This window comes from Xenopus laevis, chromosome 8S (assembly GCF_017654675.1).
Source record: "Xenopus laevis strain J_2021 chromosome 8S, Xenopus_laevis_v10.1, whole genome shotgun sequence".
Classification (NCBI taxonomy): Eukaryota; Metazoa; Chordata; class Amphibia; order Anura; family Pipidae; genus Xenopus; species Xenopus laevis.
The window spans coordinates 11038724-11056884 of NC_054386.1; the positions used below are offsets into that span (position 1 = coordinate 11038724).

General features: G+C 41.9%; 1 protein-coding gene across 2 annotated transcripts; it reads left to right on the top strand.

Annotated features, from left to right (window-relative positions):
- The first annotated feature begins 5077 nt into the window (after positions 1 to 5077).
- ckb.S (creatine kinase, brain S homeolog) lies at positions 5078 to 17599 on the top strand. 2 transcript variants are annotated; one of them, XM_041574756.1, is made up of 8 exons: positions 5078 to 5311; positions 8446 to 8650; positions 10943 to 11097; positions 11773 to 11905; positions 13020 to 13191; positions 14227 to 14350; positions 16221 to 16410; positions 17219 to 17599. In XM_041574756.1, the coding sequence occupies exons 2-8, from the start codon at positions 8458 to 8460 to the stop codon at positions 17395 to 17397; spliced, it is 1146 nt and encodes a 381-aa protein (XP_041430690.1). In that variant the 5' UTR covers positions 5078 to 5311; positions 8446 to 8457; the 3' UTR covers positions 17398 to 17599. The 2 variants fall into 2 exon arrangements, with proteins under 2 accessions (XP_041430690.1, XP_041430692.1); XM_041574758.1 differs by lacking the exon at positions 8446 to 8650 and adding an exon at positions 8898 to 9085 and having other exon boundaries at positions 5190 to 5311.
- The last annotated feature ends 562 nt before the right edge of the window (positions 17600 to 18161 follow it).

The following is an 18161-nucleotide window of genomic DNA, read 5'->3' on the forward strand; positions in this document are numbered from 1 at the left end:
TGGGAAAATCTGTAATCAGTAACCCTTATTAAAGATATAAGTAGCACCTTATGCCTATCAACATTCTGCACAGAGACCATGTTATGGAAGCAAATAAGTGCCACTTAAATTATTCATATTCGGCACCAACTGTTTTATTACAGCACATTTTAGATATACAGCAAAATATGCAAATAAACACACACGGTGCTCTCCCAAGAAAAACTCAAATCCAGGAATTGTGAACAATGAAGATTAGGAATTATTTGCAATTCTGTGGGTTCCTTTGGACTGCTCCAATTTGTCATCCTTGGCTTTGGAATGTCATAGCTTGCATAATACAAGGAATACCCAGTTCTTCTCTGCACCTGCTTTGTGTATTATATATCAGAAACTGGAAGCAAAGGACCTTTTCCCTTTCCTATTTGAAGATCCCAATTTAAGGAGCCCTCTGACCCTGGATTGTATTACGCCACTATGGAATGTGATACAATGAAACTCATTAGCAAAAGGAATATCAGACTCACCAGCCAGTGGCCTGACATGTTCATGGCTAGTGGACCACTGTAAAATATATCATCAGAAGCTGGATTATCATTTTTATAAAAGGAAACAAGTGAATACTTTATGCTCAACCAACATAATAAGACCACACTGAGACCAGACCAACTATCGGATTATGCTCATGTTGGATACAGCTAACAACTGGCTTAGCTTCAGAATTTTTTTTTTTTAAAAAAGTTTCATCAGCCATACATAAAAGCAAAGACCCACAATTTGTAGCTCTCCAGCAAGACAAGCCTCTTTCTTTTACAAGGCATGTGGGGCCAGTTCCGAATCGCACAGGGGGGACGTCATTCTTGTCATTGCTTGACATTGCGAGGAAAGTGCCTAGATCCTAGAATCCCGTATTTTGGCTAAGTTTAGGCTCATTCAAATGGAACATTATAAGACTAAGCAAACAATTCTGCTAGCAGGGGAAGTAATAATAATATATAACTGGTCAAATACATTTCTACAGGGGCAGATTTATCAAAATGTGAGATTAGAACTCACCACAGAAAAACTCACCCATGTTCTATTCGTCCCTAGGGTATTTCTAGAATCATATTTATCAGTGGAGTTCACCATTTGATTTTTTTATATTTAATTTTGAAATCTGACCCGGGGCTAAACATATTGTCAGTTTCCCAGCTGCCCCCCAGTCATGTAAATTGTGCTCTGATTAACTTCATTTACTCTTTACTGCTGTGCTGCAAGTTGGAGTGATATCACCCCCTCCCAGCAGCCTAACAACAGAACAATGGGAAGGTAACCAGATAACAGCTGGCAACCAATCTACCCCCTCCCCATTGCATTTTTATATCATATTTTACATCATGATCTGTGCTGGCTTTCATATAATAATCCCAAAACGTTGTGGTTTTCGGACAATAATCCGGAAAAAATCATAGTTTTCAGGCTTCTTATCTGAAAAAATTTTAAATTCAGATTTTTTTCACAATTTTATCAAGTCTTTTTTTATCCGCACCAGATTTTTTCAAGTAAATTTATTGATAAATACGGTAACATTTGGATGGGAGTTTGGTTGAAGTGGTTTAAAGAAAATAGAGAGAAATTTTAGAATTTTAGTAAATAACCCCCCTAAAGTAAGTGCATACAGTAACAAAATAAATGTGTTTACCATACAATAAATACTTTATATATTATAGGGGTCGTTCACCGTCCAAGCACTTTTTTCAGTTCTGCCATTTTCAGATCGTTCACCATAAACAAAGACTTTTTTCAATTGCTTTCCATGTTTATTTTTTTCCTTTTTCCCAAAATTTTTGTTTAAAGTTTAATATTGCTGTCTCAGGATTGAATGTATTCAGTCTGGCAGCTCAGTGATCCAGGAGCAGATTCTGAACTGTTACAATTTGCTACATTTAGTTGATACATTTCTCAGCAGTATCATTGGAATATTAGCAACTATTGTATCAATTCTAACAGTTGCCTTTAATGAAACCCAGAAATTCTGCTCAGCAGGGACAAAGATAACAAATGTAGCAACTAAATGTGTCAATTTACAACAGTTAAAGGGTCAGCGACCCCCCCTCCAAGAGCTGCTTTAGAAGGTGAAAAATAAAACATCACACTTCAATATTAGAAAAACGGTCACAAATAGAAAATAGAAACTCATTGTAAAAAGTTTTTATTTCTGGTGATCTATCTGAAATCAACTGAACTGGAAAAAGTCTTTGAAGGTGAACAACCCTTTAACAAAGATATTTACAAAAAAAAAAAAAATAACTGGGTATCTATGAAGCTGTCACTAGTGATACATACCTAGACTTAAAGTAAACACAATAGACTATGGCCAAACAGACCTGCAGAAGGAAGCTATCTCTTCCCAGAGTTAAATAGCATTTGGCTTACATGTTGGAGGCCATTTCACTATTTTATCCCTAGTAAAGGGATACATGAGCCGAGCATGGCAGAACCATATATTCCACAAAACCTTTTTGAAGACTTGCAATTGGCAAGTCCTGCAGAGGAGCACGGACCATACTTAGGACAGTGATTTGGCAGATGCAGACCAAAATCAAGGAATAGTAAAGTCAGCAAAGTCAAAACAGGCCAAAGGTCAGGGAAGGCAATACAAATCATTCAGAGCTTCTTAGGAGGTGGCAATCAGATACAGACAGAGGTCAAGACAGAATAGCACTTGAAACCAACAGCAGTGCATTTCAACCAGTGTCGGACTGGCCCACCGTGATACCAGGAAAACTCCCGGTGGGCCCAGGTGTCAGTGGGCCCTCCTGCTTCTAAACATTTGGCTTATTTCATGGCCATTGCCTATTTCTATGAGAATAAAGAGGCTAAATAGATGGAATAATAGGTTATAGTATGTAAAGAAAAGAGACTAGGAGAATAGAGGTTGAGTGAGGAGAGGAAGAAAATAATACTTAGAGTGGGCCCCTGGTCTAAGGGTTTTTGGTGGGCCCCTGGTGTCCCAGTCCGACACTGATTTCAACCAATGTTCAGGCAATACACAATGACTGGCTTTTAAGGTTATTTCAGCAACAAATAAAGTCATTATATGGTACATTGATTTTGAACTTCCATTGCACCAAGTCAGTTCTCTGGCACAATTCTCGCTGTATCATTAGGGATTCTGTGAATTGTCTCCTTACAATGATGCTGGGTTCTCTAAAGTTTCAATTCTTCATTTTGCAAAGCCTTGCTTTTATACAACTTGAGTGCACTAGAACTGAAGACAAGGCAGCTCATGGATTGCAAATCTACCTTATATTCAGAATGCAAAAGGCCGAACTGAATCCGAATTTGCATATGCAAATTAGGGACGGGGAGGGAAATTGTGTGACTTTTTGTCACAAAACAAGGAAGTAAAAAAGGTTTTCCCCTTTCCACCCCTAATTTACATATGCAAATTAGGATTCGGATTCAGTATTAGGCCAAATCTTTTGCGAAGGATTCGGGTGTTCGGCCAAATCCAAAATAGTGGATTCGGTGCATCCCTACTTCTTAGTTCCTGGCCTATAGCTAATTATAGCAGTCCTTGATGGCTCTACTATCGTTATATTTATGAATAAAATGTTATGGGCCTGAGCCTCAAATTGCAGAAGCGTAACTAGAGGGGGGCGGGCCCTGGCGCAGGACGCGCAGCCGGGCCCCCGCCCCCCTCCGTACACCCAGAAACTGTCCGGGAATATGCGCCGCGCAGCAGCGCGCGAACTGCGCGGACTGTCGGGGGGCCCTGAGGGGATGCGGGCCCTGGCCCGCTCGCACCCCCTGCTCCCCCGGTAGTTCCGCCACTGTCAAATTGCACCCCTACAAACCCTACAGTGGGAAATCATTATACACTTCCACCCATTGTGTATTTGTTTAAACCCTAGAAGAAGTGCTTGTGAACATCCAGGAGCCAGAGTGTTGTTTAATGGGATTGGGTCGGAAGCGGGTCATTTCTAATGGAGCAGCAGCTGTGCGTCACTGAGGCGTAAAGCGCGTGTCCTTGGAAAATGTCACGTTCCACGTTGCCCACAGGGCGTTGCGGTGATGGCGGCTCCTTCAGCATCTCATGCCCCGGCTCCACTGCTCGTTTGTTCTTATTTCAGCTTTATCTGTTTTGTCCTGGAACTGCTGAGCCTTTAACTATCACATGGGCGACTAATCTCCCTGAAAAGCCTTCCCGCCGGCTAGAATCTAAATCAACGTCAGGATTAGTGACGTGCGGGCCGACCCGATACCCGCGGGTCGGGCGGGTTTGGGTCGACCTCGCAGTGCTCCTCGCGGGTTGCGGGCGGGTGCGGGTTGAGCCCTTCTCCTGCTCTCCCCGCCTGCCACCTTCAAATGCCGGCATCCGACTTCTGGGTTCCGGTTTTATAGTCTCGCTTCTGCTCGCCCCTTTTTTGACGTCATCGGCGGGGCGACGGTCTATAAAAGGACCCCCGGAAGCGGGGGCAGGCGGACGTGGGTTGTAGCAGGGCGGGTTAGGGTCGGGTGTGGGTCAGGGAAACCCTGACCCGCACATCACTAGTCGGGATGGCACTTGGATCACTTCTGCTTTCCGAAGTTTCCTCGTGAGGTAACTTCGGGCGGCTTTGGAAAACGAATCGTTCCACCCTGCCGTCGATTTTCATTCTAGCCAGCGGGAAGGCAGTTCGGGGAGATTAGTTGCCCGAAGAAGCGATTTGTCGCTGGGCAACTAATCTCCCGAAATAGCAGCTTGTGTCTCTGCCCTTAAATTGAAAGAGATTTCCAGCCCTGATAAAGAGCATTTTGTTACATAGAATGAGCAGATGCTCCATAATGTCAAATATTTCAGTGAGGGAAAGTAAATACAAAGCTACTACAATGCCTTACAGTCTGTGTCACGCCGACCCTTTCTTATTATTTGTCACTGTATAAAATGTATGCGATTCTCTAAACAAGTCCAAAACACAAGCCTCGCGCCTGGGACACTTTACTATATTATTATTCACTGCCACAGATTTGCACCTTTTTGGCGCCCCTGTACTGACGGAATCTCTGTAGGATCACATTTTCTTGCAACGCGCGTTCACCCTCAGTAGAACTCCACGCAGCGCAGCCAAGGCTTGAGGAAAAATGGATGTCTATTGATTGATCGGTGCTGGTTCTTCCCTCGGCCAACGCTCCAATCCAATGAATGGAATATAAATATCAGCCAATGGCGAGGCAGGCTGGATACACTATATAAAGGCGAGGGAAGTCCATTTCTCTCACACATCCATTCAGGTCTGGGGCAAGTGCTGGTCCTGAGGAGAGGTCAAGGGTTTCCAGTTTGCATCGTCAATCAATTAAGCCTGAGGTAAGCCGCTGCAGTGATGGCGTTTGGGGCAAGAGGAGTTAGAGGGAAGCCGCGTTTCAGATACGGTTCAGTGAATTGAAAGTGTGTGTGTTGTGGTTTTGGGTCGGAAGCGGGTCATTTCTAATGGAGCAGCAGCTGTGCGTCACTGAGGCGTAAAGCGCGTGTCCTTGGAAAATGTCACGTTCCACGTTGCCCACAGGGCGTTGCGGTGATGGCGGCTCCTTCAGCATCTCATGCCCCGGCTCCTCTACTCGCTTCTTCTTATTTCAGCTTTATCAGTTTTATCCTGGAACTGCTGAGCCTTTAACTATCACATGGGCAGGGGCACAAACAGGATTATACATAATGTTTTAATTTGTATTGTATAATCCAGGCATATAACTATCCTGCAGCCTTCCAGCTGCTAACTACAGAATGAATTGGGCTGACTGGAGATGTTGGGAGTTGTATTTCAGCAATATAGTTGTTTCTATTGACTTCCCATTGAATCAGGGGCTTACATCCATCCTCTCAGTGTGTCCCTAGTTTGGGCAATGGAGGCACCTCTTTACAGATTCTTTTATTCAGGACTCATGTAGGTTGCATTGCCCCTGCCTGCCTTGATTTAAAGGGATATTGTCATGGAAAACATGTTTTTTTTCCAAAATGAATCAGTTAATAGTGCTGCTCCAGCAGAATTCTGCACTGAAATCCATTTCTCAAAAGAGCAAACTGATTTTTTTTATATTTAATTTTGAAATCTGACATGGGGCTAGAGAGAGTGTCAGTTTCCCAGATGCCCCCAGTCATGTGACTTGTGCAAGCACTTTAGGATGGAACTACTTTCTGGCAGGCTGTTATATCTCCACTTAATGTAACTGAATCAGTCTCAGTGGGACTTTGTGTTGTTTTTAGATCTACCAGGGAGCTGGTATCTCGTTACCTTCCCATTGTTCTGTTAGGCTGCTGGGGGGGGAAGGGGTGATATCACTCCAACTTGCAGTAAAGAGTGACTGAAGTTTATCAGAACACAAGTCACATGACTGGGGGCAGCTGGGAAACGGGCAATATGTCTTGCCCCATGTCAGATTTCAAAATTGAATATAAAAAAATCTGTTTGCTCTTTTGAAAAACGGATTTCAGTGCAGAATTCTGCTGGAGCAGCATTATTGATGCATTTTGAGAAAAAACATGTTTTTGCATGACGGTATCCCTTTAAACCATTTGGATCTGGATATGGGGGGGTCTGGGTACAAGTAGAATGGCACTGGGCTATTTGCTTATGAGCCATAGGAAATGGACATTTATAAGGGCAGAATTATCTGGGGACTGTGCTGAATTATTCATTTAAATCTCTAACCTTCAATGAAGAGGCATGGGGAGGAGCTGTGGCCCCAATCGTGGAAGGCTGCTAGTTATGCTTGTCATTCCTCACATAGATCTCCTTTACATCTTGTAACCAGATGTATAGCATATAAAATGCAATATAACCGTATGAAATCCTGCTCTGTTCTTCTTGAGCCATTGGAGGGTTAACTGGCTTCATAGTGCAAGTGGGCCACCCAGTGGCTGTTCCTGAGCAAATGATACAGCCAGTGGCTAGTGTCACCTGTCTGCGTTATTCACACACTTGCCACTGAACTTGCCTTTCTGTAGTATTTCATAGTCCCTACGGGATGCCATACTTATTACTGATGCTTGCAGCTGGGGAGAATGCAATTTTGCTAATGTTGTCCCTCATCTGTTATCCGTCTTACATAACACAGGGTTATAAAGTGTTCTCTTAAGGCTAAGGCCACACTAGGCGATCGCGAGGCGATTTCGAGCGACAATAGAAAAAAGATCGCCGCGTGTGTTTTTACGCTGGCGATTTGTCGCGATTCCCCATAGACGCCAGCGCAAAAGTTTCCCCAGCGATTGCGGATTAAAAGTCGCGGCGAAAAGTCGCCGCGAGTCAAATCGCGGCGCTATCGCCTAGTGTGGCCTTAGCCTAAGAGCACAAGCTAGAGGTCAAGAAGAAGGGTATGGTGGCTAACAATGGTGCTAAACAGTATAAACCAGTTTTTCTAGCATCCTCCTGTTTGCTTTGCATCGGCAACTCTACAAAAATAATTTGCCTTGTATAAATTGTAACAAAATGATATATTTATAAATGACAGGTTTAGGGCTTTGTACAATACTTTTATTTATTTATTTTTTAACCTTAACCAAATGCCTCCAATCATCTAAAAGGGATTCTGTCATGATTTTTATGTCGTTTTTATTTCTAAATTATTTAATTTTTGAAATTTATACTGAGAATAATTCACTCTACCATCTAAAATTTCGTTCCTGAACCAGCGTGTGTGTGTGTGTGTGTGTGTGTATTTTTTTAGTTGTGTAGGTGCATCTCGGGTTATTTTGCCTGGTCATGTGCTTTCAGAAAGAGCCAGCACTTTAGGATGGAACAGCTTTCTGGCAGGCTGTTGTTTCTCCTACTCAATGTAACTGAATGTGTCACAGTGGGACATGGGTGTTTACTATTGAGTGTTGTTCTTAGATCTGCCAGGCAGCTCTTATCTTGTGTTAGGGAGCTGCTATCTGATTACCCTCCCATTGTTCTGTAGTTACTAAGGATGCACCGAATCAAGGATTCGGTTTGGGATTCGGCCTTTTCCAGCTGGATTCGGCCGAACCGAATCCTAATTTGCATATGCAAATTAGGGGCGGGTGACTTATTGTCACAAAACAAGGAAGTAAATGTTTTCCCCTTGCCACCCCTAATTTGCATATTCAAATTAGGATTTGGTTCGCAAAGGGTTCCGCCAAATCGAAAATAGTGGATTCAATGCATTCCTAGTTGTTAGGCTGCGGGGGGGGGGGGGTTTGATATCACACCAACTTGAAGTAAAGAGTGACTGATGTGAACACAATTCACATGACTCTGGGGCAGCCAAGAAACTGACAATATGTCTAGCCCCATGTCAGGAATCTGTTTGCTCTTTTGAGAAACGGATTTCAGTGCAGAATTCTGCTGGAGCAGCACTATTAACTGATGCTTTTTGAAAACATTTTTCCCCATGACAGTATCCCTTTAAGGTCATACATGTGAAGGTCATGTACTTCTATGTAGGGCGAATGCCTTTACCTGTCTCTTCCACCCCGTCCTTTTTCAGTCTAGTACAATCATGCCTTCCGGTAACGCTCTAAACGCCCTGAAGCTCAAATTCTCCGTGGAGGAGGAGTTCCCGGATTTGTCTGCCCACAACAATCACATGGCCAAGGTGCTGACGCCGGAGCTCTACGCGAAACTGAGGGACAAACAGACGCCTAGTGGATTTACCGTGGATGATGTCATTCAAACTGGGGTTGACAACCCAGGTAAAATGATGGAAATCTCTTCATCCACTTTGCCATCTGTTCTCCCTCATTAATGGAAGTGCTCTGGCTGCTGCATCAAAAGATTATCCTGGTCTTTCCAAAGTCAACTGTTCTGGATAGGAATCGCTTATAATACTTTATAGTTCTTTATTGCATTGTGACCAAAGGTTTCTCATTGTCGTCCTAGCACTTCTTTTGATCAGGGGGAGCAGATTCTAACATGTGTAGTATTTTATTTTCCCTCTAGCATTATCAGTATGGCGCAACCAATTATTAAGAGGTTGTCCACCGAAGAAGAATTCCCCGATCTGAGCTCACACAACAATCACATGGCTAAGGTGCTTACTCTGGATATGTACAAGAAACTGAGAAGCAGGATCACGTCCAGTGGCTTCACCCTGGATGATATCATTCAGACTGGGGTTGATAATCCTGGTAAAATTAAAATAAAAAAAGCACCGTATTGTCTTACATAACCAAGAGAATGCCTTTTCCTAGACCTTAGTTTGATGGTCTAGTGTTGTGTTTGAATCTAACTTTTGTGTTGAATTTTGCCCACCTTTGAGAAGCATGATGTAACACTCCCTTAAAGGAGAACTACAGCCTAACTAAAGAATTGGCTAGAAATGTTGTACATTATGTTTTGAGCTTCTGTACCAGCCCAAGGCAACCACAGCCCTTTAGCAGTAAAGATCTGTGTCTCCAAAGATGCCCCAGTAGCTCCCCATCTTCTTTTCTGCTGATTCACTGCATATGCTCTGTGCTGCTGTCACTTACTGAGCTTAGGGACCCACTCACAATATACAGTACACATAGAATAGAAATGTCACAATATAAGGCTGATTAGTAATTAATACAGATAATTACTACATGGCAGCACAGAAACCAGTGCAATTAGCATCAGAATTTAATAATCAGCAAACCTGTAGCATCAGCTTATATTACAGCCAGGGAAGCTCATTTTCTGCTGGATAATTAGTGACGAGCCCTAAGCTTAGCTTCTCAACAGCCAATCAGAGCCCACTGAGCATGTGAGTGTCACAGACACTTTCCAAGATGGTGACCCCCTGTGACAAGTCTGAAGTCCTGGATCATTGCTGCTATTGACAAGCTGAAACTTTAGCCTCGTGCAACAAGTTCAGTATATAAAACATGGCATTTTTAAGCAATATTAATTTTAAGGGTTTAGTTCTCCATTACATGGGTTGTTCACCTTCAAACAACTAGTTGTTTTCAGATAGATCACCAGAAATAACTTTTTTCCAAGTATTTTCAATGTGTCACTGTTTTTTCTAATATTAAAGTGTCATTTTTCACCTTCTAAAGCAGCTCTGGGGGGGGGGGGAGGTCGCTGACCCTGTAAACTGTTTTAAGTTGATACATTTGTTATCTTTGTCCCTGCTGAGCAGAATCTCTGGGTTTCATTAAAGGCAGAATTGATACAATAGTTGCTAATACTCCAGAGATGCTGCCGAGAAATGTATCAACTAAATGTTGCAAAATTGTAACAGTTCAGAATCTGCACCTGAATTACTGAACTGCCAGACTCAAACACCAGAGACACGAACATTCAACTTTAAACTTAGATTTTGGAAAAACAGTAAAAAAAAAAAAAAAAATACAATTATTGAAAAGTCTTATTTCTGGGGATCAGTCTGAAAACAACTGAACTGAAAGTGTTTGGAAGGTGAACCATCCCTCTAATATAAATGGCACTCTGCAGCAGCCGGGAACCCCTTTCCTAGTTGGTTTGTTTTTATTTATTTTTATATAGTTTTTGCACTTTGCTTGCACAGAGCTGGCTAAAGTGTATAAACATTTTCAGTGTCATGAGAAGCCAATGGGGTATATTTATCAAAGAGTGGCATGTTAGAGATCACCACAGTCCACCAGTGTGAAATTCCGCCTCTCAATAATTTATTTTTTTTTAAAGGATGAACTTTCGCTTTCACCCATTGGTAAAAATCCCATTGAAATGAATGAGTGGCGGAATTTCACACTAGAGGACTGGTGATCTCTAACTTCACTCTTTGATAAATATGCCCCTATGTGCTTTGCATTGCATGTATTTGTAAGGTGCCAACATTCTGCAGAGCTGTATGGGTTATACAAACTTAAGCTACAAATACAGGACATAGAGAGGCTCCTGCTCATATGTAGGATGCAATTATTTGTTAATGTTACAGAACTCCCTCACTGAAGAAGAACTTGCATTTGAGTACGGGGGGGGGGGGTTTGTTTACATTCATGTACCTCCTTTTTTCTGACTATCTTTGTACTGCGCTTTTGTAGGCCATCCCTTTATTATGACAGTGGGATGTGTTGCTGGGGATGAAGAATCTTATGAAGTCTTTAAGGAGCTCTTTGACCCAATTATTGAGGACAGACATGGCGGCTACAAGCCAACAGATCAGCACAAGACTGACTTAAATTCTGAAAACCTGAAGGTATGAGCTGCTCGGAGATAGAGAGGAGCTGCAAGTCTTTTTTTTTTTTTTTTTTTTTTTTTTTTTTTTTTTAAATGAATGCTTTTACTTAAAGGGATTTTTATGATTTAGTTTTTATTTCTAAATTACACTACATTGCAAATAATTCACTCTACAATATAAAATGTCATTCCTGAATCGGCAAGTGTGTTTTATTTAGTTGTAATATTGGTGTGTAGGTGCATCTCTGGTCATTTTGCCTGGTTATGTGCTTTCAGAAAGAGCCAGCACTTTAGGATGGAACTGCTTTTTGGCAGGCTGTTTCTTCTACTCAATATAACTGAATGTGTCACAGTGGGACCTGGATTTTACTATGGAGTGCTGTTCTTAGATCTACTAGGGAGCTGCTATCTGGTTACCTTCCCATTGTTCTGTTAGGCTACTGAGGATGGGGGGGGGTATGATATCTCTCCAACTTGCAGTAAAGAGTGACTGAAGCACAAGTCACATGACTGGGGGCACTTGGGGAAACTGACTGTCTAGCCCCATGTCAGATTTCAAAATTAAATATAAAAAATTCTGTTCTCTCTTTTGAGAAACGGATTTAGTGCAGAATTCTGCTGGAGCAGCACTATTAACTGATGCGTTTTGGGGGGGGTAATATCCCTTTCATTGACCAAACCTTTTCCTAATCAGGGAGGTGATGATCTGGACCCAAACTACGTACTCAGCTCTCGTGTCAGAACTGGAAGGAGTATTCGCGGATTCAGCCTCCCACCTCACTGCAGCCGTGGAGAAAGACGCGCAATTGAAAAGATGTCAATAGAAGGTACATGAATGCAGTTTCTGTAATGTTCACTTAGCAGAGCACTTTACTCTGACTGTACCTGGAGGAGTGCAGGTCACACTTCATGCTTTGGTGCATTCTGATGCTGACGAATGCAGACTCTTCTCATCTGGTGAAACCTTTTAAGGAAGTCATTTACTTCTGAAATCACATCAGTCTGCATGTGGCTATGTCCCCAAGGGCTTTTGGTATATACTGAATGTAAATACACAAGCTGAAACTTTAGGCTGGTGCAGTATATAAAATGTGACCTTTTTAGCCCTATTCATTTTTAGGGTTTAGTTCTGCTTTAAGAGCATTATTGAGAACCCTGCAACCTGGATATTTTCTTTGAAATTTAAAAGGGTGGTTCACCTTTAACTTAACTTTTAGTATGCTATAGAATGGCTTATTCTAAACAACTTTTAAGTTGGTTGTCATGATTTTTCATAGTTTTTAAATTATTTACATTCTTAAAACTCTTTCCAACTTTCAACTGTCACTGACCCCATTAAAAAAAAAAAACAACAAATGCTACAAATTGATGTTGTTGCTACTTTTTATTGCTCTTCTTTCTATTCAGGCCTCTCCGATTCATATTCCAGTCTCTTGTGCATGGTTGCTACGGTGATTTGGACCCTAGCATCCAGATTGCTGTAATTGCGAATTGGAGAGCTGCAGAATAAAAAGCCAAATAACTCAAACCACAAATAATAAAAACCAATTGCAAATTGTCTGAGAATATCACACTACATCATACTAAAAGTTTATTTAAAGGGCAGGCTGCTCACAAACTCTTATTGGTGCTGATTTTGGAACCATGGGTATTAAACTTTTTTTTTTTTTTCTTTTTCATCAGAATCTGAAATCTGGTTACTCTAGAGTACTTTACAGATTTAATTTGTGTGATAGTAAATAATGCAATAGATCGTTGGTCCCTCCCTGTAGACTAAGCAGAAAGTTATTCCTGGCTTACAACCAACCACTCATAAGGATTGTGAAAGAATTTAGTCAGACCGTTAAAAGCCGAGAAATCGTTATACATTTCAAATCTGCCAAATGTATATTAACTTTCATATGTGAGAGGGTCATTTAATCATTTCTGTTTTGTTCCCAGCACTTGCTAGCTTGGACGGGGACCTAAAAGGCAAATACTACGCTCTGAATAGCATGACTGACCAGGAGCAGCAGCAGCTTATCGATGACCACTTCCTGTTTGATAAGCCAGTTTCTCCTCTCCTCTTGGCTTCTGGAATGGCCCGGGACTGGCCTGATGCCAGAGGAATCTGGTATGTCCTCTAATTTGTACTCTGGTTTATATACAGATGCCTGAGATTGTAAATGCCTCTCTAGAACAGGCCGTTTTCTTGCTTTGTTTATGCCGATTTATTAAAGCTATAGCTTGCATGTGTTGGCTGCTTTACACTAGTGTTAAACAGTGATTTAGTGTAGCTTGGTATTACGGTTAGACTTCTCCATCAGGAAATAAGTTAAAGGGATTCTGTCATGATTTTTATGATGTCGTTTTTATTTCCAAATTACACTGCAAATAATTCACTCTACAATGTAAAATTTAATTCCAGAACTAGCAAGTTTTTTTTTTTTTTTTTTTTTTAAGTTGTAATATTGGTGAGTAGGTGCATCTCGGGTCATCTTGCCTGGTCATGTGCTTTCAGAAAGAGCCAGCACTTTAGGATGGAACTGCTTTCAGTCATGCTGTTATTTCTTCTACTCTATGTAACTGAATGTGTCGCAGTGGGACCTGGATTTTACTATTGAATGTTGTTCTTAGATCTACCAGGGAGTTATCTTATGCTAGGGAGCTGTTATCTGGTTACCTTCCCATTGTTCTGTTAGGCTGCTGGGGGGGGGGGAAGGGAGGGTTGTAATATCATGCCCAACATGCAGTAAAGTGACTGAAGTTTTCTCAGAGCACAAGTCACATGACTGGGGGCAGCTGGGAAACTGACAATATGTCTAGCCCCATTTAGGATTTCAAAATTAAATATAAAAAATTCTGTTTACTCTTTTGAGAAACAGATTTCGGTGCAGAATTCTGCTAGAGCAGCACTATTAACTGATGTGTTTTGAAAAAAACATTTTTATTCCCATGACAGTATCCCTAAAGTCCAGTAATGAATACCACATCTAACGTCTATGGTTAGGCTAGAGTTCTGGAAGTAGCAGATCATGAAATCTGCCGTTTATAGTCCAGAGTAGCATTAGGAACTCTCCTCAGGACAGTTAACTGCCACATGAAGTTGTAGCTGATCTGTCACCGGCTCTGTTGCTAATAACCTAAACGAACCTGTTTTTAAATCAAGGCACAACGACAACAAGACCTTCCTTGTCTGGATCAATGAGGAAGACCATCTTCGTGTGATCTCCATGCAAAAGGGTGGCAACATGAAGGAAGTATTCAAGAGGTTTTGCACTGGCCTGACAAAAGTAAGTGGCTGAACGGCCTTATCCCTCTTATTCAGCCTGTCCAGTTGGCTGTGTGTGTGTAATTATTACAAGGCACCTATTGTAGGCTAATAGAGCTCACACTCGGAACTTTTTTTACACAAAAATACTGTTGGCAAGTGATGGTGGCCATGAAATGTGATAAAACATGGCTGCCTTTTATCCCATGCAGGCAGAATGGCACTTGCTACCAGCAGTAAAACTTAAAGGAAAACTATACCCTCCAAAATTAACATTTTATATCAAATTAAGTGAATCTTGCCAAACTGGAATATATATTTAAGAAAATATTGCCCTTTTCCATCTCTTGCCTTAAACCCCCATTTCGTGATCTGTGTGCTGCCTCCGATCACCTGACCAGAAATACTGCAGCTCTAACTGTAACAGGAAGAAGTGTGGAAACAAGACACAACTCTGTCTGTTAATTGGCTCATGTGACCTAACTCTGTCTGTTAATTGGCTCATGTGACCTAACCTGTATGATTTGTGTGCACAGTGAATCATACGATCCCAGGAGGTGATAGAAAAATGGCAATTTTTTATTTCTGATTACTCAATGGCACATACTACTAAAGTATATTATGAAAATGGATTATTTACATGAAGCAGGTTTTACACATGAGCCGTTTTATGCAATATCTTTTTATAGAGACCTACATTGTTCGGAGGGGGTATAGTTTTCCTTAGTCTTAGGGAAAACTGTTAAATATTTAGTTCAGTTTTCTGACAAAAGGCTATCCATTTAGCATGTTAACCCTTTATATGAGACTGGTTTTCCCTTTGCTGTTATGTGGAAATCTCACAAGGGTCATCTGATCATACACTCCCTACTACAACTGTCATCTGCCGGGTGCTGGTTTGCTGCTATGAAATGTGTGGACTTGCTCATCTGGCAACCCCACATGCCGAGCCACTTGTTCTAAAGCATCTGTAGCCCCCAGGCCAACCAGTACTGAGAGGATCTTTAAACCTGCCATGTTGATATTTGTGAACAGCCCCAGACCTTTGTTCTTCCACCACTAAACTTTTATAGTGAGTTTAGCTGATCTCTTCAAACCCACATTCATCTGTTAAACATGTCAGATGGCTCGGCCCAAATGATCACTTCTTGTCACTGCACCTATTGATAGTTTTGTGTGTGAAAAACTCTTGCTCCAGAAACGTGGGTATTGTGTGAAGTTTGTTTACAGAACGAGTTTGAACTGTGCAGTAAGTGTTCAGAGTAAGGACAAGCATTTTAATCCAAAAATCTAGTGACGTCAAGATTAACGAAGGTCCAGAAAATGTTCACATCACCGACTCTTCTGCAAGCGTTTGCACATCCTTAGGGCAGAGACACACGCTCAGATTCGGGCGTGCGACAAATATCCTCTTCTTTGGGGCAACTAATCTCCCCAAACTGCCTCCCGCTGGAATCGAAATCGCCGGCTGTGTGGCTTTGTTTTCCAAAATCGCCCGAAGATGCCTCACGAGGAAACTTCAGAAAACGAACCACTCTGAGTGCCACCCCGCTGGCGATTTAGATTCTATCCAACGAGAGGCAGTTCGTTGAGTTTAGTTGCCCCGAAGAAGCGACTAATCTCCCCCCCGAAACGGAGTGTGTCTCTGCCAATGTGCCCATTCAGTCGCTTCATTAGTGATGCTGACAATTACATGTGGTGAATAATGTGCTTATTCATCCTTTAGAAATACATAAACAATTTAGTTTTTGGGGTGTTTTTTTTTTTTTTTTAAACATGGTTCTTCGATTGTAGATCCAACACTTAAGAAGCTACATTCAACAAGCTTTATTCTTTGATTATGGTTTTTTTTTTTCTGTTGTCGCCTAAAACCAAAACCATCTTCTCCCTAGATTGAAACTCTTTTCAAGAACAAAGGATCTGCATTCATGTGGAACCAGCATCTTGGTTATGTTCTTACCTGTCCATCCAACCTTGGTACTGGTCTCAGGGCTGGCGTCCACATTAAATTGCCAAATCTAAGTAAGAATGAGAAGTTTGGTGAAATCCTGAAGAGACTCAGACTACAGAAGAGAGGAACAGGTAAGTGTTGTATAAGAATATGTGGTTTTGGCTGAGCTTGACAAAAGCTGCTTCTTTCAATGTAGATCTTCAGTTCTGAAGGACAAGGAGCCCAAACTCCTCGCAATTATGGGTTGCTAAAGGGGATGCTAAAGGGGATGCTTTACACTTCCTCCTTGGAAATATGACAAATCTACACTTTACATCAACTAGAATGAAGATTCAAAGTGGCTTGTACAGATAGTTTTCATAATTTAACTGTTTCCTTGAGGATGCATCAGCCATGCAGAAACTCCTGTACCAATGACTTTTAGGAGAAGGAAACACAGTCGGCGCAAAAACCCTCCCCCCCTGGCCTACCTGTCTTGCTGGGCAAATGCCACTAACTTGTTACTTACCCTTCTGCGCAGGTCCAGTCTACGGAGTTCACAGACGCCATCTTCTTCCTGCTTTGACCGGCATTTTGGCGCATGCGCAGTAGGAGCATTTCGCCGGTACGATCTACTGCGCATGCGCCAAAAGTCGCAAAGTTTTCGTGACTTTTGGCGCATGCACAGTAGATCCATACCATCTAAATGCTCCTACTGCGCATGCGCCGGTCAAAGCAGGAAGAAGATCGCGTGGAAGAAGATGGCGTCAGTGAACTCCGTAGACGGCGAGACCGGTAGGCCAGGAGGGAGGGGAAGCAACACGAGGGAGGGGGAGGGTTTTTGCGCCGACTGGGTTTCCTTCTCCTTTAAACAAGCATCTAACAACAGTATTGTTAGTGCGAACCCCTTCAACTGCTGATCTTCTTTCTCCGGTTTTTATTATATTTGTCGTTTCTTAGGTGGAGTAGACACTGCAGCTGTCGGCGGAGTGTTTGATGTCTCCAATGCTGATCGTCTGGGGTTCTCTGAGGTTGAACTGGTTCAGACGGTGGTTGATGGTGTTAAACTCCTCGTCGAAATGGAAAAACGCCTGGAGAAGGGAGAGTCTATCGATGACCTCATCCCAACACAGAAATAACTGCACTTTATTGCCCATGCTTTCTAATTTATTGGATGAAATATCTACACTCCAAGACCCCCGGGACCCAACCTGCTTAGTAACACTGTAGAAATGTCTTCCATCTGTTTCATGTGTCCTAGAATTATTTTTTTTTTTCTTGACGGTTGCAATGTTACTAAAGATAGAAAATTAAAAATGGTCTTGTATTGACCTGTCAAAAGTGTGTGTGTGTGACTTTCAATCTTAAAGGGGAAGTAGTCTAAAATAGAATAAGGCTACAAATGCTTTCAAAGTTGGCCACAGGGGGTCACCATCTTGTAACTTTGTTAAACATCTTTGCAAGACCAAGACTGTGCACATGCTCAGTGGGGGTCTGGGCTGCTTAGGGATCATCATAAATTATCAAAACCGCACAAGTCAAATAATATCTGCTAGAAGCCGATACAACAAGACTGATTAATAATTAGAATATAGAGACTGCACTGGGTCCTGTGTTGTCATGTAATCTAATGTGGATTTTATAGTTTTTGTATTGTTTAATACAAACTTTCTCCAACTCTGCAGAACCAGTGGCTGCAGCAGAATAATCCTCCAAATAGAATCCCAGTTTATCTGTTTAAATCTGGCTCCATGATCTTTGTCCCTGCAGCTGGAGTTGGAAACAGTAAAGGGGATGTAAAGGCAAAAATAAAATCCAATACAAATCTCTACAGTCGCTGACAGGGAAACAAACAAAGCTGCTTGAGTTCTGAATGGCTGGGAAGTAAGGCGGGGGCTCACCC

Coding starts and splice junctions, on each gene's coding strand:
- ckb.S (XM_041574756.1), top strand. CDS start 8,458: ATGCCTTCCGGTAACGCTCTAAACGCCCTGAAGCTCAAATTCTCCGTG. Junction 11,098..11,772: donor TAAATTCTGAAAACCTGAAG/GTATGAGCTGCT, acceptor TTTCCTAATCAG/GGAGGTGATGATCTGGACCC. Junction 11,906..13,019: donor TGAAAAGATGTCAATAGAAG/GTACATGAATGC, acceptor TTTTGTTCCCAG/CACTTGCTAGCTTGGACGGG.